This window comes from Neophocaena asiaeorientalis, unplaced genomic scaffold, assembly GCF_003031525.2.
Source record: "Neophocaena asiaeorientalis asiaeorientalis breed wild unplaced genomic scaffold, Neophocaena_asiaeorientalis_V1.1 scaffold62, whole genome shotgun sequence".
NCBI lineage: Eukaryota > Metazoa > Chordata > Mammalia > Artiodactyla > Phocoenidae > Neophocaena > Neophocaena asiaeorientalis.
In genome coordinates, this window is record NW_020175191.1 from 2152965 (window position 1) to 2178891 (window position 25927).

The 25927-nt window shown below is 34.9% G+C and overlaps 1 protein-coding gene across 5 annotated transcripts in view; it reads right to left on the reverse strand.

The window, feature by feature from the left end:
• The window catches only part of PTPN22 (protein tyrosine phosphatase non-receptor type 22), a 50796-nt gene that overhangs the window by 5542 nt on the left and 19327 nt on the right, over nt 1–25927 (reverse strand). For 2 of the 5 annotated variants that reach the window (XM_024764812.1, XM_024764815.1), the window contains 9 exons: nt 24843–24929; nt 14905–14981; nt 13940–14757; nt 12170–12253; nt 11912–12021; nt 10046–10073; nt 6484–6567; nt 6126–6241; nt 3668–3698 (listed from right to left, as the gene is read on the reverse strand). In XM_024764812.1, the coding sequence (XP_024620580.1) occupies nt 3668–3698; nt 6126–6241; nt 6484–6567; nt 10046–10073; nt 11912–12021; nt 12170–12253; nt 13940–14757; nt 14905–14981; nt 24843–24929 (1435 nt within the window). The remainder of the gene's footprint in view (nt 1–3667; nt 3699–6125; nt 6242–6483; nt 6568–10045; nt 10074–11911; nt 12022–12169; nt 12254–13939; nt 14758–14904; nt 14982–24842; nt 24930–25927) is intronic. The other 3 variants (XM_024764813.1, XM_024764816.1, XM_024764814.1) reach the window with 3 other exon arrangements.

Below are 25927 nucleotides of genomic sequence, written 5' to 3' on the forward strand. Positions count from 1 at the left end.
CGTGGCAAGTCTGTGATATTTCTTCCACCATCCTCTACGCCTGGAATATCTTTTTTCACTATCCAGCCTACTTTTTTCCCATTATGGATGATTCTAGTTAGGCCCAGAATCTCCCCAAAAGCACTGTTATGTTGCTTTGTTTTGCTGTTTTAGCTACCTATAGGCAGACTTAAAAACATATTTCTCTTCCCAGCACCTTAATATATTCACGTATCATTATCCGCCCAATTCTGAAAACAATCCATTGAAAACATGGTCCATATTTTGCACTAGCAGCAAAAAAGGATAATTTCAGGCTTGTATAAACTTTCTAAGAAACAGTACATAATTGGGGAGAAATTACTAAATATTCACCTTTTGTTGTTCTCATCATTTCCAGAATGTAGTGTGAGGACTGCATACATGTTTGTACACACATACCTAATACTAAGATTCTAGAAAGACCTCCCCCTTCCTGGAGCTACTTGAGTATGAATCACTAGAGTAAATCATGAATTTCAATCAGATTCAGTTAAAATATATATTTATTGAATACCTATTATGTGGCAAGCATTGGGCTAGCCACTGATGATAGAGACATGGAAAACAAGTGGGTGAAGGTGAGAAAGTTCAGGAGATAGCAATCATCTCTATACTGCACATAAGCTGAGAGGTATATAACATCCTTCAGAAAGAAAACAATTGTCCCAAAAGGGAATACTGGTTTTTTATAACTGGAGACAAAGATTTTGCATATATGTATAGTGAACTACTATTCTGCATCTAGCTTGTCATAGATACTTTTATGCTGTCTGCTCAGCATTAATTCCTTCTTCTGATAATAGAACTTGAATTTTCCTTTAAGAAACCACCACTCTCCAATGTTCAATGGCCATACTTCTCGTGGAGCTCATTCAACCTTTAGATGAAGGAGCTGACCTATGACTAGGGCTGTCAGTTGGTACTTTGCCATGGTCACACCAGTTGTTTAGGTCTGACATCATTCCTTATTGGTCAGCGTCCACATGTAACAATTGTCAAATGTTAGGTATGACACTATCTTCTTAATCCAAGCATTAAATATACTGGCAATAATTGGTTTAGGTTTAGCCAAGACAATCAGGCCCAATCAACACTAGTCATCAGTCAGGCTGTTGCTTGAGCAACCAGGAAAAAGCTCATTTTTTTCATCATAAACCTGAAATCACATGGTAAAAGCCTGCTTATGAGTGAGCTAACAGAGCGAAACAAAGTTAGGAGATATGGAATGAGATTTTACATCTTTAATTCCATCATTTGAACTCTTGGTCATAAGCTGATAAATTCCCCTTTTCTGCTTAAGCTAAAGTTGGGTTTTCTGTCACTTGCAAATGAAGGATTTCCTAGCAACCAAAATTTCCCACCGAAAGTAGGCATCAGGTGTCATAGCTGACAGCTTCAACTCTTGTCACCAGCAGCCAGAATGATCTTTTCAAAAGACAGATCATGTAACATCTCTGTCTAAAACTCTTCTGTGACTTCCCATTGGGTCATTAACATGACCCATAAGGATCTAACTACCTCTCATCTCTACCATCTTTTTTTTTTTGTGTGGTACGCGGGCCTCTCACTGTTGTGGCCTCTCCCATTGCGGAGCACAGGCTCCGGACACGCAGGCTCAGCAGCCATGGCTCACAGGCCCAGCTGCTCCGCAACATGTGGGATCTTCCTGGACCAGGGCATGAACCCCTGTCCCCTGCATCAGCAGGCGGACTCTCAACCACTGCGCCACCAGGGAAGCCCTCTACCATCTTTTGGACACACCTTACTCCTTTCTCCTCTTAATACCCTGCAGCTATGATGGCTTCCTTTGAGTGCCTACAACACACCAAATTCACACTGTTCTGTTCACCATCACATGCCCACTGCCTTGCAGAATGCCTGGCACATAGGAGGCACTCAATACATATTCATTGAATGAATGAATGAATGAAAGAGCCTGACACCAGGCTTAGATGTTAACTTAAAACAACAGGTGAAGAATCCTAATTTCGTTAAAAGTAGGACCAGTAAGGCATCCAGGCTAAAGGGAGAACATATAGAACCCAGGAGGCATGGACCATCTAGAAGGGGAAGAGAACACATGCAAGTAAAGGTAGATAAGTCTAAAGCTTCAGGATCAACTTTGGGGGCCAGATTTTGTTCTTAATTTAAAGACAGAAGACCAGAGGGTGAAGGCAACTGAGAAATAGAAATTAGAAATAAGTCTCAGAGTCTCAGACAGTCATACCATATCTCACATCTATGCCAACCTAAATCTTCCTGAAGTTTCTGTATCTTTGTTTGATATCCCCAAGACAGGGTTGGAGCTAGAGAAAGAAACTTTTTTGGGTTAGTTTTCTGCTTTTTTTTTAGAGAAAGAAAACTGTAGGGACTTCCCTGGTGGAGCAGTGGTTAAGAATCCGCCTGCCAATGCAGGGGACACGGGTTCCATCCCTGGTCCGGGAAGATCCCACATGCTGAGGAGCAACTAAGCCCTTGCGCCACAACTACTGAAGCCCATGCACCTAGAGCCTGCTCTCCGCAACAAGAGAAGCCACCACAATGAGAAGCCTGCGCACGGCAACCAAGAGTAGCCCCCGCTCGCCGCTACTAGAGAAAGCCCATATGCAGCAACAAAGACCCAATGCAGCCAAAAATAAATAAATAATTTTAAAAAAAAAAGAAAACTGGGTGTTTCATAAGCTAAGCTGATCAAATCAATCTTTGGCTAGCTATTCAAGTCACTCATTTCTCTGCTTTTAGCTGTTTTATTTCTTATGTTATATACTATAATTTCTTCTTGCAGTGTTTAAATTCTCTTTTGACTGACTTTAGAGGAAAGAGTATATTTTCCAGTCATGCTTTAGCCCATCATAAGTAAGAAATCAGTTCACTTCAGAGATCAGGTGTGGTGGCAATGAAAGCAGACTAGCACAAGTTTATGGAAAGGGAGATAGAGTGAAAAGAGTAAGATTCAGCTATAAACCTTCTTACTTAGATTATACCTTAAATCAAGTTTTCTCAGTGCTCTTTGTTTCTCCCTACAATACCAGTATAGTACCAAATAGCTGTTTGGTCCTTGATGACTAACGCAATGGATCAAATTTGTAAAAAATATACCACAACGTTTTATATACTTTGTAGTTATAAATAGGATTTCGAAGATAATCAGTTTCCCACAGTTTCAGGATTCTGGGTTTTGTTTTCATTACAATATAGGAAAAACAGTAAGCAACAGACTTTTATTGCTAATAATACTTGGTAAAAATGGAAATGTGTCAATACTTTGCTTATTTTATTAAATCAACACATTTGTTTCACAATATGCTTTGCTATGACTACTTTCAAAGAAAGTACATCTGAAGTTAGACCGCTGGGAATTTTAAATAACACACTTGTATGACAGCATCTTAGCATGGGTAGAAAATGCCAAACATCATACTATTATTCCTGTGTATCAGACAAACTTTCTTTCCCCTTACTCCCTACCTAGTATTAGCATTGTGGAACCTAGCAGAGTACAAGGCCTAGGGGTGATTGTTCTGATACATAGGACTGTAACAAGGTTCTGTTTAGGAATAATATTGTTCAGAGTGGTTATATAAGGAAAAATTACATAATATTGAAAGTGGTATGTGTATTCCAAAAATAAGTAAAAGAAACTTACTCTTTTTCATGTTTCGCAAAATTTTCAAACTCTACAAAATGAAGAAAAGGAAAAAGTGAGTTTTTTCCCTGTGAAATCCAAAATACTTTAATCAACTAGAAATATAGATTTCAGTCAAAAGGATTAATTTCTTTAAAAATGGATATCAAATGTACAAAATTATTTTTCTATCTTGCCATTTTTTAATTCAGTGCAAAGTCTCCACTTGATCTTATCTTGCTACATTTTCCACCCATATAAGAATCACACTATTTATTTAGAAATAGTGCTATTGTTGTGTCAGGGGGAAAGATGGAGTTCCTACTTGTCTTCTTTACTAGGCGACCATTCCAGGACCCACAATGGCTTCTGAAGATAGCTGTGGTACATTGCTGTTCCCATTCAGGCCAAAAAATTTTGCCAGTCATTTTCTGTACTCAGTTTACTGAGGTTCACTTCATACTGTTAACCATGCTACTTTCTTCTCCCTCTTTCAGCAAACCCATGTCTTCTGCCTCCTTTATGGTGAAGTCTCTAACTCAACCTCTTCTAGAAATCTACCCAGATTTCTTCTTTTCTTCACATTTCCTCAGGGTGTATGTTTTCAGTTTGTTCCATAGTATTTTACTTTTTGATAATTTTCACGTTGTTTCTTACATAGGCATTCTAGTAGATCGACTGTACTCTTCTCAAGGACATTTAGATGTCCTTTATGACATTTCTATTTTCCTAATACTTAGAAATGTAATCTTCTATATAATAGGTATTTAATAAATTTTTTGAAAATTTTTATTTAGTTTTTAAATATAGATTATTTATAATTCAAAATATCCTAGTAAAAATGCTCCCATCTTTGATCTCCATCTACCTAGTTTCTGACCCTCCCCCTGCAGGTAACCATTGTTGTTAGTTTTTATGTATCCTTCCAAAGTTACTTATGAATATATAATATAAATATAGATCATATTTTCACCCTTTTAAGCAAAAGTTAATAAAATATATAAAAGAATATTGAGAGAGTCCTCATTCTTTTTTTAGCTGCATAGAATTCCATTGTATGCATACACCATTATTTATGATTTATTTAATCAGTTCCCCTAATGATTAACATTTACGTTCCCAATTGTCTACCCTTATAAATAATGGTATAATGAATAACCTGGTATACATTTCATTTCATGTATGAGCAAGCATATTTGTGGGATAAATTCCTAAATGTGGAATTGTTGGGTCAAAACATATATGCATTGGTAATTTTGATAGGTATCGCTAAATTGTCCTCCATAGAAGTTATACCACTTACGTTACCACCAAGATTGCAAGTGTGTGCTTATTTTCCCATAGCCTGCCTAACAGAGAATGTAGTCAGACTTTGGAATTTGCCCTTCTGAAACATGAAACACAGTATGTGACTGTGGTTTTAATTCGTATTTCTTTTATTATGAGTGAGGTTGAACATATCAAATGTTTAAAAGTCAGATCATGCACATTTACTTATCTTTGAATTATCAGATCATGTATTTTTGCTCACTTTTAGGGTTATTATTTTCTATGAATTGCTAAAGAAATATATAATATTAAAGAAATATAGTCCTTTGACTATGATGCCAGTTGCAGATTTTTTTTTCTCCAATTTGTTCTTTGTCTTTTGATTTTTAACGTGATTTTTTTGTTGTTGTTTTACCATGCAGAAATTTTCTGTTTTATTTAGTTAAATTTATAAATCTCCCTTCTTATGGCTTCTGGATTTTGAATCATAGCTATAAAGATCATTTCCACTCCCAGGTTGTAAAGTAATCTTTCCAGGTTTTTTTAGTACTTTGATGGGTTGGTTTTTTGTTTTTTAGCATTTAAATCTTTTATCCAACTAGAATATATCCCGGTATAGCTGTGAGGTATGGATCCTACCTTTTTATCCCTCTAGGTTGTTATCCAGTTGAACCAACAACAGTGATTAAAACATCCATCTTTATTCCCTGACTTGAAAGGTTCCCTTCATCATATACTAAATTCCTATACATTTTTGGATCTATTTCTGAAGTTTTCCTTCTGCTCTGTTGGTATGTGTTTCTTTTCATACACCAATATCATACCATTTTAATTATTGAGGCTTTACGATGTTTTAATATCTGATAAAGCTACCCTTCTTTCATTGCTTTTACTTTTTTTTTTTTTCGGTTTACTGACTATTCTTGCTCTTTTTTCCCCCCATATGAACTTTGGAATCAATTTGTCTAGTTTCAGGGAAAAAAAGTTGATAGTTTTATTGGGTCTGCTTTAAGTTGTTGGGTTATTTAAAATTTTTGGTTTCCCTCCATTAATTTTGATCATTGTGAGACCAACAGTGAATATCAGTGAAAATATTTAGTCTAATTTTTCATCTTAATGCTGGTGGCCCGGGGTTGGAGTGGCAGGGGTAGGGACACTTTCAGTAATGGAAAGCCTCTGGCATATTTCCATAAACTCCTATCTTCTTTACCTTACTCCTTGTGAAACATTTTCCAGGAGTCTTCAATATCTGTTTTGAAGATGTTGAATTTTCCATGGTGTTAGGACAGCTAGTAGAATAAGTCTCTATAGGTTGAGTCTGCATACCTAAAAAAAAACGTGTTTTGTTGCATAGCTTCTTAAGCCTTCAGATTGTATACAGGTATATATTCAGTAATTCTTAGCCTGACTTTTTTATGCATTTTTCAATGCATTATGGGATTTTAAAATGTATTATTTTTATGTTATTTAATCATTCTTTGTACCTTTTCCATTTAGATCCTACTTTATTGTTAACCTTTAATGGTCTCATTTTTATAACTTTTTTGAGAGAGAGCACTGCCACTTACAATCTTCATCAGCAACAAGGAAGGACTCTAAGGTTCTTTCTGGCAGTGGAGGTGGCAGGGAAGAAGAATGATCTTGGTGTCTATCTATGAAAAGAGTATACAACAAAGCAAAAAAAAAAAATTCATCAATTAAAAGTCCTAAGTCAAGATCCCTTTTTGAGACAAATATCATATGATATTGCTTATACATGGAATCTAAAAAATGGTACAAATCAACTTATTCACAAAATACAGAATCACAGATGTAGAAAAAAAATTTATGGTCACCAAAGGGGAAGTTGGGGGAGGAATAAATTGGGAGACTGGGATTGACATATACACATTACTATATATAGAATAGATAACTAATAAGGACCTACTGTATAGCACAGGGAACTCTACTCAATACTCTATAATGGCCTATATGGGAAAAGAAAAAAGCAAAAAAAAAAAATTCATCAATTAAAAGTCCTAAGTCAAGGTCCCTTTTTGAGACAAATATCATATGGTATTGCTTATACATGGAATCTAAAATATGGTACAAATCAACTTATTCACAAAATACAGAATCACAGATGTAGAAAAAAAATTTATGGTCACCAAAGGGGAAGTTGGGGGAGGAATAAATTGGGAGACTGGGATTGACATATACACATTACTATATATAGAATAGATAACTAATAAGGACCTACTGTATAGCACAGGGAACTCTACTCAATACTCTATAATGGCCTATATGGGAAAAGAATCTAAAAATGAGTGGGTATATGTATATGTATAACTGATTCACTTTGCTGTATTCCTGGAACTAATACAACATTGTAAATCAACTATACTCCAATAAAAATTATTTTTTAAAATCCCTTTTTGGTTTTGTATAACTTTTCTAATTTTTCAATATTAACCTACAACAGCCAAATAAAAAATTATCTGAACATTGACTGGAGCCTCAAGAACTTTGTTATTCTAGCTCTTTCACCAATGAGCCTATGCTTCATCACAAACTTGTAGCTCACTTACAAAAGTATTCTTCAAAAGAAATTGAACCTGAATTTAGTCAAGCTTCTAATCTTACTACAATTTTACAGAGAATCCTGGAGATAGAGGAACATGTTAAATAAAACCATGAGGATACAAACAGCTAAATCCAGAATATTAGCAATCTTAAGGACAAATGGCCCATTCCCTCAACAAATAAATGGCATGAGAAAACATAAAAAGAAGAATTGTTACAAACTTTAAAAGGCTTAAGAAACATATAAACCAAAGGCAATGTGCAGACTTTGTTTGAATCCAGCTTCACATAAACCAACTGTAAAAAGACATGTTTGAGACAGTTTGAGAAAATTGAACAAAGTCTGGATATTAGATAATATTAAGGAATTATTATTAATTTTATTAGTGTGATTACTGTTATTATGGTAGATTTAAACTGTGTGGTTGAAAATTTCCATGATAAAGAATTTTAAATAATGGAGCTATTTTCCCATAATGTAAGTACTAGAGACACAAATGGTGTTCTATTGCTGTATGCTTCTCATTATACAGCGCTAAGTATAATTATATACTTTATTAATGTCTTTTATTTTTTAAAATTTTTTGGCCACACCGTGTGGCAGGTGCCATCTTAGTTCCCTGACCAGGAATCGAACCCGCACCCCCTGCATTGGAAGCGCAGAGTTGTAACCACTGGACTGCCAGAGAAGTCCCTATTAATGTCTTTTGAAAATGAGTATGTGGTTAAGTGCTAGAGTTTTATCTGTCATTGGTCATTGGGTTTTTCACGTCTTAGGACTTACCTATAAAGAAAGTTCTCTTGTTTATTCCTTATATGCTGGGTAATATGCAAAAATTAAGTGCAATACTTATTTCCATCACCTAATACAATAACTGGCATATAGTAGGCATTTGATAAATATTTGATAACTACTCTGAAGTAGCTTATCACCTTCCCGTTTGGTTTTAGGAAATATTATGAGACTATAACTTTCAGGTAGCGATATCCTGCCAAATACCTTCCCAAAACACCATTTTCATCTTAATACTCCCCTGACGAAGAACCTACAATGTTTATTACTTACTGAATTAAATTTAAATTCTTCTGCCAAGCTTCGTGTGTGATAAAATACACGTAACAAAATTTGCCGTTAATGACATTTAGTACATTCACAGTGATGTGCAATCATCACCACAATCTAGTTCCAAAATTTTAATTGTCCTGAAAAGAAACTCCACACTCATTTAGCAGTCTCTCCCCATTCCCTCCAGATTAAATTGGCAACCACAAATCTGCTTTCTCTATACATAGATTTGTCTGTTGTGTTTATTTCATCTGCCTAGCTTTTAAGTCCTTTGGAATTTTCCCACATTTTATCTATCCAAATTTATTTTCCATATTTCCCTATAATAGAACCTCTGTTGCAATTAAATTAACCTACTTACCATTTCTCTGTACCCATCATGCTTATTTTTACCTTTGAGTCACTGTTACTCTGATCCCTGCTCCTGGAATTCCCTCTTTTTTCCTCTATCCATATTCTTAAATTTCTTTCACCTACTCAAGCCTTTCCTAACCACTCCAGTGATACCTTTCTTTATTCCAGATTCCTGGTGATGATAATCAGTGCCACATAGATTATCACTGAATGGTTCCAAGTGAGTGTTAATTTTGTCTACCCAATTTGAATACATATATAATCATTAAGCAGCGCCCTTTCTTAAATATTCTGCCTATTCTAACACTGTATAAGGCACACGGAACTTGCTTAGGAAATGTTCATTTAATAATTACCTAATAAAAATTATAATAGGTAACATTTAATGAGAGCTTATTATTTGACAACCACTGTGCTAAAAGCTTTATATGCTTTATCTCACTAGATCCTCACAAAAGTCCTCTTAGAAGGGGAGTTCTATTATCCTCATTTTATAAGTGAGAAAAATCGATAAAGTATATAATGTAACCAAGGTCATAGATTTTGATAACTATTGGTAGGCTGGGGATTTGAATGAAAGTCTACCTGACACCAAAGCTCACGCTTTTTAACCTCTATGTTATACTGCTTATTTACGTATTTGAGCAATATGTTAATATGAATAAATGTGTTAAGGGCAACTACTACCTGTTATAATGTATGTAAAGTACCTATCGGTGTTCAAAGGATGTTTGCTGTTGATGTTGTTATTCAATGTATAAAACAAGCAAGAAAGTACTAAGAAGCAGTGACAAGTTAAAGACCTAAGTGACCAGAAATAACTTTTTAGAATCACACTGTTAACAATGATAAAACCAGTAAAATGGAACTGCTGCAAAGTTTTAAGAGATTGTATCTAAAATAGTTTGGTTTTTTTTTTTTTTAGGGCTATATATCAAGGAGCAGAATTCTAAAATCCTGTCTTCCTTTTGCCCTTGACAAAACAAAACTACTAGCCTAGGAAAACCAGAAATAAATCAATAAATGGTGGAAGTTATTATGGAAACCAAGCCATCTCCTGAGGTAAATTACTCTAAACTTAATGAGCCATTCTTGCAGTACAAATTCTTAGGGCTAAATGTCATCTAAAGCCAAAGAAAATTTTTTACCTGATTTGGGACTCTGGGGTTTTACAGTCTGAAAAAGAAAGAAAGTCAAAGTGAAAGAAGAACATGTATAGAAATCTATAAACTCAAAGCAATAAATAGCATTTTAAAATTACATTTCATATACTAATAGAGAGAGTTATGAAATGTTGACACTATTTTTCCTAATTTATAAATGTGCTGAACTGTGAAGAATCATCCACTCCTACAGTGATTTGTATATGTCATGAATATTGGTCCTAAATTGATCCTTTTTATAGTTATTTCCTTCCTACTTGGAACATTTCCCTGAAAATGTAATTCCAGGTAAGGTTGTTGCCACTGAAATTACTTCATGACACTGAAAAAGTAGTGATTGTTCTTTACTCTGGGAGTTGTTACGATAATGACCATTAGCAATAATAGTAACAGTTACTAGCACATTAAAAGTGTAATTTAAGGGCTTCCCTGGTGGCGCAGTGGTTAAGAATCCACCCATCAATGCAGAGGACGTGGGTTTGAGCCCTTGTCCAGGAAGATCCCACATGCCACGGAGCAACTAAGCCCGTGTGGCACAACTACTGAGCCTGCGCTCTAGAGCTTGCGAGCCACAACTACTGAGCCCGTGCACCTAGAGCCCATGCCCTGCAACAAGGGAAGCCATCGCAATGAGAAGCCCATGCACCACAACGAAGAGTAGCCTTCACTCGCCGCACCTAGAAAAAGCCCGCATGCAGCAACAAAGACCCAACCCAGCTAAAGATAAATAAATAAAATAAATTTTTTAAAAATATGTAATTTAAAAGGCAGGGAATATTTGCCCACCAGCACTGCAATTGTAAGCGTGTTTAAATGTTATAGTTAATTACTTTTCTGATCTCTGAAATTTTAAGATAGTTGGTTCATAGTTGGTTCATATACTAATGAATAACAGATTGTTAAAGGTATAGGTTTTTCTTCTAGAAGCAGGGAACATTATTCCAAAAGGTTTATCTTAAATAATATAGACATCTGTTATTTTTTTTAAAAAACTACTCTCTGTGTTATCACAGCTCACAAGAAACAGCCTGCCAGATGACTGCTATGAACAAGCAATCTACTTATGAAACAATTATTTTGCCTTAACTGTCCTTAAAGAATAAAGTCAAATGTTTCTTCTTTCACTGTCTTCTTTGATCACTTCCAACCTGAAGGGATCTCTCACAGTTTCAAAGTTCTTATCTTCCATATGGTACTGATTATATTTGCCTTGTTATAATAAATACAGACAAAAATAAAGACTTGTGTACACATGCTATATCCCCATTACTGAACTATAAGTTTCTTAAGGGTAATAATTGTGTCTTATACATCTTTTTATCCCCCACATCCTCTAGCACATTGTTTTATAAATAGTATCCGCTTAGGATTTACTAAGTGATAGGTGTTTAAAATAAAAGGAAGGGGCTTCCCTGGTGGCGCAGTGGTAAAGAATCTGCCTGCCAGTGCAGGAGCCATGAGTTCGAGCCCTGATCCAGGAAGATCCCACATGCTGAGGAGCAACTAAGCCCGTGCTCCACAACTACAGAGTCTGCACTCTAGAGGCCACAAGCCACAACTTCTGAGCCTGAGTGCCACAACTACTGAAGCCCGTGTGCCTAGAGTCCACGCTCTGCAACAAGAGAAGCCACTGCAATGAGAAGCCCGCGCACCACAACGAAGAGTAGCCCCCGCTCACCGCAGCTAGAGAAAAGCCTGCACGCAGCAACGAAGACCCAATGCAGCCAAAAATAAATAAATAAGTAAATTTATGAAAAAATATATATATATAAGGAATAGGACTATAGTCCATTGAATCCAAGTGAGTAGAATCAGAAAAATGTTATTGACCTTGCTTGGTCTAAGTCTTACCAAATCATCAAATTTCTTTGATTCAGATGTTCTACTACATTCTAGTGATTTTCCAATTTTTACCTTCACAGCTGAAGTTAAAGAGTTGGGAATATCCAGGGGGAATTCTCCTGTAAAAAAAGTAAATATGTTTCAATTTTAGTGCTGTAGTTTTAGAGAGCAATTGTTACTCAGCAATAGCACACAGAATATTGAGAGGACCTAGGAAGTAATATAGTTAATCCACACTTTATTTTACACTTACTGAACTGTACTTACCAGCTTCCTCTACCACAATAAAAGATTCAGGTGTCCGTTCAGGAAGTGGAGGGGGAATTTCATCATCTATTCTTGGAGAAGTTGCTATCCAAAATGCCCGAAATACAATCAAAATGTTTAATTAGAAAAATCCAAAGAAAATTCTTATATTCTAATCTTGATACAAATTATGTCAAGCATCATTAATATATTTAAGCTGGTATCTGTTCACTCAAGGAGAAAACAACATAAATTCTCTAATCCTAAATTGGAAACCCAGGAGGATTTTGATTCTTCTTCAAGATTTATTGTTTCTTTTAAAAGCTCAAAGGTATTTTGATTAAGTCACTGAGTATCAGTTAACATAAGGTAACATCTTATATTAATTTAGGAAGCTTTGGATTGTTTTCTCCGTAACTCTTGCCTTTTGTTTTACATCGAATATACAACATCATAAAGCACGTTGACATGCCAAAGATTCAATTACAGAGCAGGTAAAAATCACAAAGGTTTTAGTGTCTCTTCTTCATTCTTATAGAATTAAGAATATTGATATTTTTCCTGTTTACAAAAAAATGGTATAACACGGTTTTCTATATTTCTATAGAAGTATTCAGAAGTTTTATAGAATTTAAATGCTATTATGAGAAACTGCCACCAGATGGCACACATGTCAATGTTGCTACAATCCTTGAAGATAAGGATTTGGTTCCTAATGCTGACACTCAGGGAAGTTTAAGGAACTATAGGTATCTAGAAAAACAAAATTTCTTTAAATCATAAAACAAGATCAAAGTATGTAATCCTTCCTTCTAACCAAAGAAGAAACTAGATCCAGATGGAATATTTTTATAACAAAACTAGGCATCTACATATCTATTGAGGAACTCTGTACAGTAAATAATGTCATAGAGAAAAAGCTTTCTCTACTTCCTATCTAGGTGAACCGTTCTTTATAAATTTCTGATGACATATCTAAGAGAGTTAAACTTGCTTTAACTCTTCTTCCACAGCATCTTCTTTCATATCAAACTATTATAATTATCTAACCAAGTATTTACTCCTACTTTCAAACCACTCAGTAATATGAAACAATATGCATAATATGCAAAAATACAGAACTATAAGATATAAAATATGAAATTAAAGTCTTATAAGATTAAAATATCATACAGAATACTGAACATGTATCCTCATCTATAAAGTTATTATAAAAGGACAAGAGGAAATCAAGTCCTCCTCTTCCAACTCCTGCAGGAAGAGAATTCAATTCTTAGCAATCTGTTCAATTTAGTATAGACACATGATTCTCCAACAAAAATTCTGAGTGACCATGTGGTGCTGTTGATCAAATCTTTTCTGATGTTCTTTTGGAAGTTGCTTCTGCATGCTAAGGATAAATTGTGGACTTTTTTTTTTAACATCTTTACTGAAGTATAATTGCTTTACAATGTTGTGTTAGTTTCTGCTGTATAACAAAATTGTGGACATTTGATAGACACTTCTAGGAATGAGGACTGCTGCCTTTAGAAGCACGCCGGCTGGCATAGGTCCTGTACCAGATCTGATTGCCTCCACTATTGCTTGTTTCATGGAATGTTATGTATTTGTTATTGCTATTTTCAACTCATCACATCATCAAAACACTCATAGAATTTATTTTTTTTTGAGAAGAAAAAGGAGAAGGAAGCAGAGAAGGATAAGAGGGTGAGGGGGGGGTAAGACAAAACCAAATCTTATAGAAACAAAGTCAAATCTAAAATGCTGTACAAACTTTTTAAAATAACTTACCTACTACTGCTGTCTCTTGGTTCAGTGTGGGGGGGAAATTGGTCGGAGGATTCAGTGCTGAAGAATCATGTGAATTGTAATAAGGAAAGAGGGTTGTAGAAGATTTTGGCAGTGAAGAACAAGGTACAACAGTTTTATCTTGCTTCTCAGGTAAATCAAGAGACATCTTAGAACCAGCACTACTTGGAGACAATGACGAAAAATAAGGATCTTCTACTAAAGACATGTAAGAAAGTCCTTTAAAAGCACCAGATTCATGCTGCTTTGCTTTAGAGGCATTGCACATTTGATGCTTAGAGTCATATGATGGTGAATAATTCAGTTCTGCTGAAGAAACATGCATCACTTTTTGAGCCTGCTCAAGATAAGAATTGTGTGGGTGAGATTCCAAATAAAAATTTTCCTCGACGTCCAACTCTTTGGTGTCTCTCTGTTGCATCAATTCAAAGGGAGTTGATTTGGTCCGCATTATTGGCCTCTTTAAATTAAAACATCTTACTGCTGCATTTACAAGTTTTGAGTTAGGACGTGCTCCAAACAAAATGGAGCTCAAGTCCAAACTTTGATGCTTCTGAAGAGGCTCCCCAGCTATTGGGAATACCTTTCTCTCCCATTTCATGGTTGTGTCAGCATTTTTGTTACAACCACAATTTAGCTCCAAAAACTCTAAAGAACTGCTCTGTTTAGAAGGGTGCATTACTAACCCTTCCTTTTCATTTATTTCAGAAATCCTGAGGTCAAAGGAAGAAGCTTCTGCACTTTTCACCCTTATCCTTCCTTTGCTCTGCTGGTTCATCACTTTTGCTTCTTTTATGATGCTGAAACAAAAAGAAAGTAATGATGATACCATATCCCAAAGAGGTCTCTTCCCATATCCTCTTCTCAGCATCACAATGAGATATAAGCATGAGATTGTCCTCCCAGACACAATTAGACGACATTTAGGTGTGTAAAATTATACTCACCTTTTTGGTAAATTAGGAGAATAAGAATCTGCTTCTAGATTGGGATTTTGCTTAGAAACTGAATACTTTGCTTGAATCTTCAAGAGAAGTAAGAGATTGTTTTTTAGTGAAGCAATGACCACGAGAGATGTTAGCATTCATAAGACTAAAAAGTTATTTTTCAGAAAATATAAAGATTTAAAATAATTCATGAAAGAGTCATATGAGTTTCCAAAATATTGAACCCAGCAATAACTTGGTCACATACTGAAATCAAAAGGATCAAAATAAAGGATTAAACAGTGTTATAGAAATTAAGAAGGATTTGCTTATAGCATCATCTTTTCATATGTGGAAGTTCTAATATGTTGTTTATTTAAAATACAACTTTATTCTCAAGAACACTTTACTTTCAGAACTTTCATCATCTCAACCTTTTATGTTATGTCCTCATACTTACCTTGTTCTACATTTTTCTTCCTTACTGTGCTCCAGCTATACTGGTTTTCTTGCCATTCCATAAGCATACCAAACTCGTTACCAATTTGAGGCTTTTACTCTTACTATTCCCTCTGATTGAAATACTTTTGCTCCAGATTTTGCATGGCTGGCTCTTTCTAAGTAATTATTCTCTACTTAAATATCACCTACATAAGGAAACCTTCCCTGACCACTCAACCTAAAATCACACTCCCACCCACTTGCCCAAACATTCTCAATCTTTATTTTCTTCATAGGAATTATCCCATTATGAAATTTGTTACTATGCCTCATGGAATCCAAGCTACCATCAATTGTACAATATATCCGGCCTTTAGGGATGTTTCAATATGTTTTTTTAAAAAGTCAGCAATTATAAGATTCCACCTGCAGTGGGTTTAATTGTGACTCTCAAAAAGATATGTTGAAATCTAATCCCTGAAATATGTGAATGTGACCTTATTTGGAAATAGGGTCTTTGCAGATGTAATTAGTTAAGATGAGGTCATATTGGATTAGGGTGGGCCCTAATGCAATGACTTGTGTCCTTACAAAAAGAGAAAAGAGAGACTCAGAGACACACAGGGAGAATGTGGTGTGATGATGGAGGCAGAGACTAGACTGCAGTAATGTATCTGCAAGCCAAAGAACAACAAGGATTGCTGGAAAAACTAAAAAATAGCAATAGGCAAGGAAGATTCTTCCCCTAGAGCTATGAGAGAGAGCATGGCCTTGCTGACACCTCAATTTTAGACTTTGTGACTCCAGAACTGTGAGAAAATTAATTTGTTGTTTTAAGCCCTCCTTAGTTTGTGGTACTTGTTACAGCAAGCCTAGTAAACTGATACAGAGACTTTAATACTCCACATTCAATAATGAATAGAAAAATCAGATCAACAAGGAGACAGAGGACAGACATGAACAATCATGTAAACAAATAAGAACTAATAAACACTCATAGAACACTCTATCCAACAAAACATACGTTCTTCTCAAACATATATGGAACATTCTCCAGGATAGACCAGATGTTAGGCCACAAAACAAGCTTTAATAAATTTTAAAAGAGAGAAGTCATACAAAGTATCTTTTTCAATCATAATGGATTGAAACTAGAAATCAATAACAGAAGGAAACCTGGAAAATTCACAAGTATGTGTAAATTAAACACTCTTAAACAACCAATGGGTCAAAGGAGAAATCACAATAGAAATTAGAGAATACTTAGAAATGAATGAAAATACATCATACCAAAATGTATGGAATACAGTGAAAGCAGTCCTTAGAGGTAAATTTACAGCTGTGAATGCCTGGAAGAAAGATTTCAAATTAATTACCTAACTTTATACCTTAAGGAACTAGAATAAGAACAAACTAAACCCAAAGCTAGCAGAAGGAAAGAAATATTAAAAGATTAGAGCAGAGATAAATGAAATAGAGAAAACAATGGAGAAAACCAACAAAACCAAAATTTGATCCTTTGTAAAGATCTGTAAAATTCACAAACCTTTAGCTAGAGACTGACTAAGGGAAAAAGAGAAGACTGAAATTGCTAAAATCTCAAATTACAGAAATAAAAGTGGGGACATTTCTGCTAATTTCACAGAAACAAAAAGTATAAGATTATAATATGAATAATTGTATGCCAACAAATTGTATAACCTGGATTAAATGGACAAATTCCTAAAAACATATGATCAACCAAAACTGACTCAGAAAGAAATGGAAAATCTAAATATACCTACAACTAATAAGTAGGCTGAATCAGTAATCAAATATTTTCCTAACAAAGAAAAGTCCAGGACCAGATGGCTTCATTGGTGGATTGTACCATTTAAGGAAGAATAAACACCAATCCTGCACAAACTCTTCCTAAAACTTGAATGACACTCCTAAGTCATTCAATGAAGACAGTAATTCCCTGTTGCCAAAGCTAGACAAAGATGCTACAGGCAAAAGAAAACCACAGACCAATATTCTTTATGAATATTGATGCAAAAGTCCTCAATAAAATACTAGCAAACTGAGTTCAGCATAGTAAAAGGATCACACACCATGACCAAGTGAGATTTATTTCCAGAGTGCAAGGATGGTTCAACTTTCAAAAATTAATCAGTGTAATATATCATATTAATAGAATTAAGGAGAAGAAACCCACATGATCATATCAATTGATGCAGAAAAGAATTTGACAAATTCATGATGAAAATACTTAATAAACTGGGAATATAAGGGAACTTCCTCAACATGATAAAGCCATATATGAAAACCCCACAGCTAATATCATACTCAAAGGTGAAGGACTGAAAGTTTTCCCCCAAGATCAGGCATAAGACAAGGATGCCAATTTTTGCCATTTTTATTCAACATAATACCAGAAGTTCTAGCCAGAGCAATTAGGTAAGAAAACAAACAAATAAAGGCATCAAAATGGGAAAGGAGGAAGTAAAGTTACCTTCATTTGCAGATGACATAATTTTATACGTTGAAAGATTCCACACACACCCACAAAAAAAAAAATGCTAGAGCTAATAAACCAATTCAGCAAAATTGCAGAATATATAATCAACACACAAAAACCAGTTGCACTACTATACTGTTTATTATTGTTTATCAGCAATAAACATTCTGAAAAGGAAATTAGGAAAGCAATTCTAATATATATATATATATCAAAAATATACATACTAAGGAATAAACTTAACCAAGGAAGTGAAAGACTTATATACTGAAAACTACAAACCATTGCTGACAAATAAAATAAATAGAGAGACATTCAATGTTCATGAAGTGGAAGGTATTATATTGTTATGATAACATTACCCAAAGTGATCTACAGATTCAATGCAATCCCTATAAAAATTCCAAAGGTGCTTCTGCAGAAATAGAAAACCTCATCTTAAAATTCATGCAGAGAGGGCTTCCCTGGTGGCGTAGTGGTTGAGAGTCCGCTTAACATCACTAACCAGGAAAATGTAAACCAGAACCACAATGAGATACTACTTTACACCCATTAGGGTGGCTATTATCTAAAAAACAAACAAAAGCAAAAGCTAACAAGTACTGGTGAGGTACCTAGAGTAGTCAAATTCATAGGGAGAGAAAGCAGAATGGTGGTTGCTAAGGGCTGGGCTTAGGGAGGAATGGGGAGTTAGTGTTTAATGGGTATAAAGTTTCAGTTTTGCAAGATGAAAGGAGTTCTGGAAATGGATGGTGGTGATGGTTGCACAATAATATGAATGTACATAATATCACTGAACTGTACACATAAAATTGGTTAAGGTAGTAAATTTTATGTATATTTTACCACAAAGAAAACCTAGAGAAAAAAAGAGCAAAAGGACTTGGATAGATATTTGTCCAAAGAAGATGTACAAAAGGCCAGTAAGCACATGAAAAACTGTTCAACATCACTAATCATTAGGGAAATGAAAATCAAGGTCGTAAATACCACTTCACACTCATTAGGATGGCTATTATCTTAAAAACCAAAAACAAACAAACAAAAAAAACAGAAAATACCCAGCGTTAGCAAGAAGGTGGAAGAATTGGAACCTTTGTGCAATGCTGGTGGGGATGTAAAATTTTGCAGCCACTGTGAAAAACAGTGTGGCAGTACCTTAAAAAATTAAACATAGAATTACTGCATGATCCAGCAATTCCACTTCTGGGTATATACCCAAAAGAATTTAAAATAGGGACTTGAACAAGTATTTGTACACCAATTTTTATAAGAGCATTATTCACAATAGCCAAAAAGTGGAAACAACCCAAGTGTTCATCAACAGATGAACGGGTAAGTAAAATGTGGTATTACACACAATGGAATATTATAAAGCCATAAAAAGGAATGAAATTCTGATATATGTTATAAAATGGATGAACCTTGAAACATTATGTTACATGAAATAATCCAGATAAAAAGAGTAAATATATGACTACACTTATATCATGTACCTAGAATAGGCAAATTCATAGAGACAGAAAGTAGAATAGAAACTATTAGGGGTTCAGGTACAGGGGATGGAGAGTTTCTATTTAGAATGATGAAAAATTTCTAGAAATAAACAGTAATGATGGTCACACACATTGTGAAGGTACTAAATGTCACTCATATTTTAAACTGGTTAAAATGGTAATTTTTTCCATAGTGGTAAAAATACTGTAGTTTTACCACAATAAAAAATATGAATGGAGAATTGTCTCCTCCTCATCTATTTTCTGGTAAAGATTGTGTAAAATTGGTGTTGATTCTTTCTTAAAGATTTGGTAGAATTCTCAAGTGAAACTATGTGAGCCTGGATATTTCTTTTTGGGAAATTCTGAAATTATGAATTCAGTTTTCTTTATCATTATGAGGCTGTTCAAATTATTTCATGTTGAGTGAGCTGTGGTAGTTTGTGTTTTTTGAGGAAGTAATACATTATTTTATCTAAGTTATCATATGTGTATGTGTTGAGTTGTTCATACTATATCCTTTATTATCCTTTTGATACCTGTAAAGTCTGTAGAAAGAGCCCCTTTTGCATTCCTGATATTGGTAATTTTTATTTTTTTCCCTTTTTTCCTTTATATTGTTCCTAGAAGTTTGTCAATTTTGCTGATCTTTTCAAAGAACCAGATCATTGGTTCACTGATTTTTCTTTTTGTTTTCCTGTTTTCAATTTCATTGATTTATACCCTTTAGTGTTTCCTTCCTTCTGTTTCTCTTGGGTTTATTTCACTCTTTTTTTTCCCCCTAGATTCATAAAGTGGGAGCTCAGATTATTGATTTGAGACGTTTACTGTTTTCTAATGTATGCATGTAGGTGGCTATAAACTTCCCTCCCAGCGCTACTGGAGCTCTGTCCGACAAATTTCGATATGTGGTATTCTCATTTTTATTCAGTTCAATGTGTTTTTTAGAAATTTCCTTTGAAACTTCCTTTCTGATTCAATGAATTATTTAGAAGAGTCTGGTGTAGTTTCCAAGTGTTTGGATCTTTTCTTGTTATCTTCTGCTATCGACTTCTAGTTTGATTCCATAGTAGTCAGAGAATACATTCTATATGATATCAGTTCTTTATATTTTTGAGATTGTTTAATGGCCCAGGATATGATCCATCTTGGCATATGTTCAATCAGCACTTGAAAAGAATGTATATCCTTGTATTGTTGGGTGGAGCATCCTATAAATAATCTATTTGATCCTGTTAGTCGATGGTGTTAAGTTCTCATATATTCTTGCTGACTTTCTGTTGAGTTTTCTATCAGTTCTTGAGAGAGCGGTTTTGAAGTCTCCAACTATAACTGTGGGGTTTTCTATTGCTCCTTTTAGTTCTATCAGTTTTTGCTTCACGTATCTTGCAGCTCTGTTTGGTCCACACACACTTAGGATTGCTACATCTTATTGGGGGATTGACCCTTTTATCATTATACAATTTCCCTCCCTAACTGTGATAATTTTCTTTACTCTGAAGTCTATCTGGTATTAATATAGCTACTTCTGCTTTCCTTTTATTAATGTTTACAGGATATATCTTTTTTCCAATCCTTTATTTTAAACCAACCTATATATTTGAAGTGTGTTTCTTATAGACATCATATAGTTGGGTCATGTTTTCAATATACTCTGCCAATCTGTTAATTGGTGTATTTGTACCATTTACATTTAATTTAATTATTAATATGGTAGGGCTTAAGTCTCCAACTTTATATTTTGTTTTCTGTTTTTTCTCTCTGTTTCTCATTTCTCTTTTCTTTTTCCTGCCTTTTTCTCTTTCCTGCATCTTTGGAATTTAATTTTGATTTACCTATAGTGTTTTTTAAGATATATCTTTGTACAGTTTTTGTAGGGGTCGCTCTAGTTATTATATTATATATTCATAACTTATCAAAGCCTATACGTGTTATCATTTTACTAGTTCAATACAGAAGTGTTACCTCCCTTTACATGCCTAACCCTTCCTTTTTTTTACAGTATAATTGTCTTAAATATTTCCTCTAATACATTTAGAACCACATCAGTGTTATAATTTTTGCTTCAATTATTAAGCAATTTAGAAAACTCAAGAGGAGAAGGAAAACCTATTATATTTACCCATGTTGCTTACCATGTTCTTCCTTTTTTCATCATTTCCTTTCTATTTACAAAACTTCCTCTGCCTTTTTTTTTTTTTTTTTTAGGGTAGGTCTACTGGCAACAAATTCTCTTAGTTTTTCTTCATCTGAGACTGTCTTGATTTCATTTCCCCTTCATTCCTGAAGGATGTTTTTTTAACTGGGTATTGGATTCTGTTGACAGCTTTTTTCCTTCAGCACTTGTAAAATACTGTGCCACTTCCTTCTGGCCTCCATGGTTTCTGATGACAAATTCACTTTCATTCTAATTGTTTTTCCCCTAGAGTTAAGATCATTTTTCTTTGGCTGCTTCCTAGAATTTTTGTATTTAGTTTTCAGAAGTTTAATTATGATGATTCTTTCAGTAATTTTTTAGACACGTCTTTTTTCTCCTTTCCTTCTTGGACGTCGATGACACTAATGCTAGGGTTTTTGTTACAGTCACTTAGTTTCCTGTGGCTCTGTCTACTTTTTATTTTTATTTTATTTTATTTTTTAGTCTATTTTATTTCTGTTGTTCAGATTGGGCAATTTCTATTGTTTTGCCTTTCAGTTCATTAATTCTTTCCTTGTACCCTGTATTCTACTGTTGAGCCCATCTACTGAGCTATTTTGTTTCCATTACTGTTATTTTTCAACTCTAAAATTTCCTTTTGTTTCTTCTTTATATCTTCTGTTTCTTTGGCAGGTCTTTATCTTTCTTTGATGAGCCTTTCTATTGTTTTAAGCATGCTTGTAATTGTTTACTGAAGCATTTTAATCATGGCTACTTTAGAATCTTTGTCAGATAATCTTACACCTCTATCATCTCAGTGTTGTCATCTATTGACTGTCTTTTACTCATTTGGTTTACAATCCTCCTGGTTCTTGGTATGACAAGTGATTTTCACATGAAACCTAGATATTTTTGTATTGTTATAAATCCCTGGATCTCAGTTAAACCTTCCCTTTTAGCTTCTCCTTTTTAAATCCATTCTGACAGGGGAAAGAGGAGGGAGGGGGTGCTGCCTCATTAGTGCCTTTCTATTGCCAAGTAGATTCTACCTCCACCAGTTTCCTCACAGTCTCTGTTGACACCTGAAGGGAGACACCTTGGGAGAGGCTCTCCATGTGGTCTCTACTGACACTGTGGTTGGGGTGGCCTCATTACTGCTGGATGATGGTGAAAATCCTGACTCTCCACGAGGCCTCTTCTGACACTCCATCAGTGGAGTGGCATGGGGGCACTGGGTTACTGCCAGGTGGAAAGTCAGGCTCCCCACATGGTCTCTACTGACACTGCAGGGAAACCTCATTGCAGGCCAGTGGGGATGAAATTCCTAGCTCTTTACTTGACCTTCTCTCTTTTTTTTTTTAAACAGATATATGTATTTCTTTATTAGAATGCTCACAGGAATGACACATTAGCACTGTCCTTCTGATGTGACAGAGAATACACATATCTGACCCACTGACCTTCTCTTTATCACAGTCTTTGTGAGGGTGGGAATCTAGGTTCTCCACTTTGCTGGCATAGTTAGGGTTGGGGGCCATTTTTTTCTTTAGTGTTGACTGAAGTAGAGTAATTATTATCTAAAAATTCTCTGGCTTGCTGGGCTGTCCCTTTCCTGGTCCTTTGGCTAGAGAGAGCAGGATTTTGTTGAGGTTTCTTTGTCTGCACTTTTGGCATTTCCAAGTTGTTGGTTCCTTCAGTTCTATATCCATGATATATGAGGAAAAAGAGCTCACCATCATGTCATTCCTCAGGTCTCAAGGTCCCTAGTGGTCTGTCTTCTCTCCATCTTTCAGAGTCTTCTTATATTTGTTTTGTATATATTGTCCAGGGTTTCTAGTTATATTTAGTAGAAGGAATAGGGAAAAGTATGTCTACTCGATCTTCCCAGAAGCAGAAGTCCTCCTTGGCTGGTGTTAATCAATTCCCTATGTGGGAGGTTGAACCATGTTCCTATGTTCCCATTTATTGACTAAGGGCACACTCCAAACAACTCAACTGCCTGGAGCCATGGCACTACTACTGGGCTAAATCTGAGTACTGACATTTCCTGGAACCTAAATAAAATATTAACCCATGTACTCCAGCAGCACATTAAGAGAATATTCTTTGTTCAAGAAGGTTTTATTCTAAGAGCAAGGATGGCTTGATATTAACAAATCCAAGGATATGACTGTTTCAATATGTCAAAGGAGAAAATCCATGTGATCATTCTATAAATGCAAAGATATGCAGTTGACAGAACTCAACATTCTTTCCAAAAAAAATTCTTAATAAAATAAAAGTCAATGAATACTTTCTTAAACAATTAAAAAATATATCTCCAATCAAATCAGCATCACACTTAGTAGTGAAACATGAGAATCTCTCCCATTAAAATTAGGTCATGCATATCACCTCTATTATTTAAACTTGTTCTGGGAGTACTAGCCAATGAAGCAGGCATGAACAGGATATAAGTAACAATGTCTGGCAACTATATTCTTGTTTCCATCTCCTTCCCCTACATTGTTTCTCCGGAGTTGACATTAACTATAGGATTGCTTAGTTCATTCCCTAACCTCAACAGTTTTTTGGCTTTCTTTCACTCCCTGTGCTTCATCATTCAAGTAATAGGAGTTATGATATTAGGGTTATGTCTTATATACTTTATATTCCTAATGTTGTGGAAGCAGTAGGTTCTCAGTGAATATTTTCAGATTCATAATACAAAAATGAGATATTAAAAATTAAATTAATTTGTATATGTTACATACACCCTGGAAGGTAAACCAATAATTTTGTCTTATTAAGGTTTGCTCAGAATCTAATATTTTGTGATTATACAGTAAATATTTGACATCAATTTTTGTGATGAGATCAACATAACATATCTAGAATGCTCAATATTTTTAAATTAGAATTTGGTCAAATCATAATTGTTTTTATACCTAACATTTTCGGCCAAGAATCCTTTAGCTATTCTAAAATATTCTCAAAATTTGATGACACATATGCAATCAAAATGAGGCTAGAGTAACCTGAAAAATCACATCAGTACTCAACTATAATTTCACTTTGTAATTGTCACTCTCACTTCTAAATTGCCACACAACTGTTTAAAACATGGAAACAGAATATATGCTTACCCTTTAACCCACTCCTATTGTTTCTAAATTTAGCTGAAAATGGTATGCAATAGGTTAACCAAGAGATTAATTTTCTAAGTTAAAGTACTTCAATTAAATTGTCCTCCACAGGAGATTTATAGTGCAGCCCCATGCACACCTGACACTCCAATTTAGTTGTGATGATAAAGTATAAGTTGTCCTGCAACTAATCTGAAATCCCTTGACCAAAATCAAACATGAAAAAAACTGTTTTACAAAATATCGAATTTAAAATGTACCTCTGTTCCAGAGTGTTCATCCCTGATAACATCCATCTGTCTCTTAAATAGTTCTAATACAGCATTGTAGACCAGTTCATACTGTTCCTGAAGAGCATTGCAAACCAGAACAAACAAAAACAAAAACTTCGTGAACTAACCAGATTTCAGGAATATAAACACCAATCAAATCATAGTATAGCAGATCTGAAACATTAGTTTAATTACAGTGCCTTATGTCTGTGTAGCCCATGTCAGATTTCAAAGCATTTTTAGGCTGCTAGAAACAGCTAACTATTTTATCTACCTCTAGCTAATATACAATGACCTTGCAGCATGCTTTTTATGCTCTAACCCCACTTTCTTACTTATCTCTCCTTCCACCCATAATCTCTCTAATCCTGTTTTCCTTGCTCACACTTTAAAATCTTTATTTCAGGAACTTCCTTGGTGGTCCGGTAGTTAAGACTCTGTGCTTCCATTGCAAGGGGAACGGGTTTGATGCCTGGCTGGGGAACGGGTTTGATGCCTGGCTGGGGAACTGAGATCCCACATGCCATGGAGCCAAAAAAAAATTGTTTTTTATTCCATCCTGGATGCATTTTCTTTTTTTTTTGTAATTCACCTCTTGCAGGAAAAGGTAGATAGACGTGGTTGATGGCTAAATAGATAGCTTCAAGATGTATTATTTAACATGGCTCACGATCGATCTATAAAGTAGCTAGGTTGTTATCCCTGTTTACAATTTGTCCGAGATCATTCAGAAGTAATTTCCATGTCTTCGGTTAGAACCTCAATCTTTTGACTCTTACTTTAGTGCACTTATATCAAGCTGCTGAAATTCTGTCTTAGCAAAGATACCAAAAAAAAGTAGACCCCTAAATAGAGTTTGGAAATTTGTGGTTATAAAGGGATTTCACTTTAGAGAAATGAGACCTCTACAAGGTTCATGGGTTTTTACCACTCTGTTTTTGCCTCTGTACCTGCTTGAGCACTTGATTTTGGATCTACTTTTCATCTGAATGGGCCTATTCAGGGTCTTCTATGACACTTCACACAATCTTATACAAACAAAATATAATTTTTTCCAAAACTAATCGTAGCAG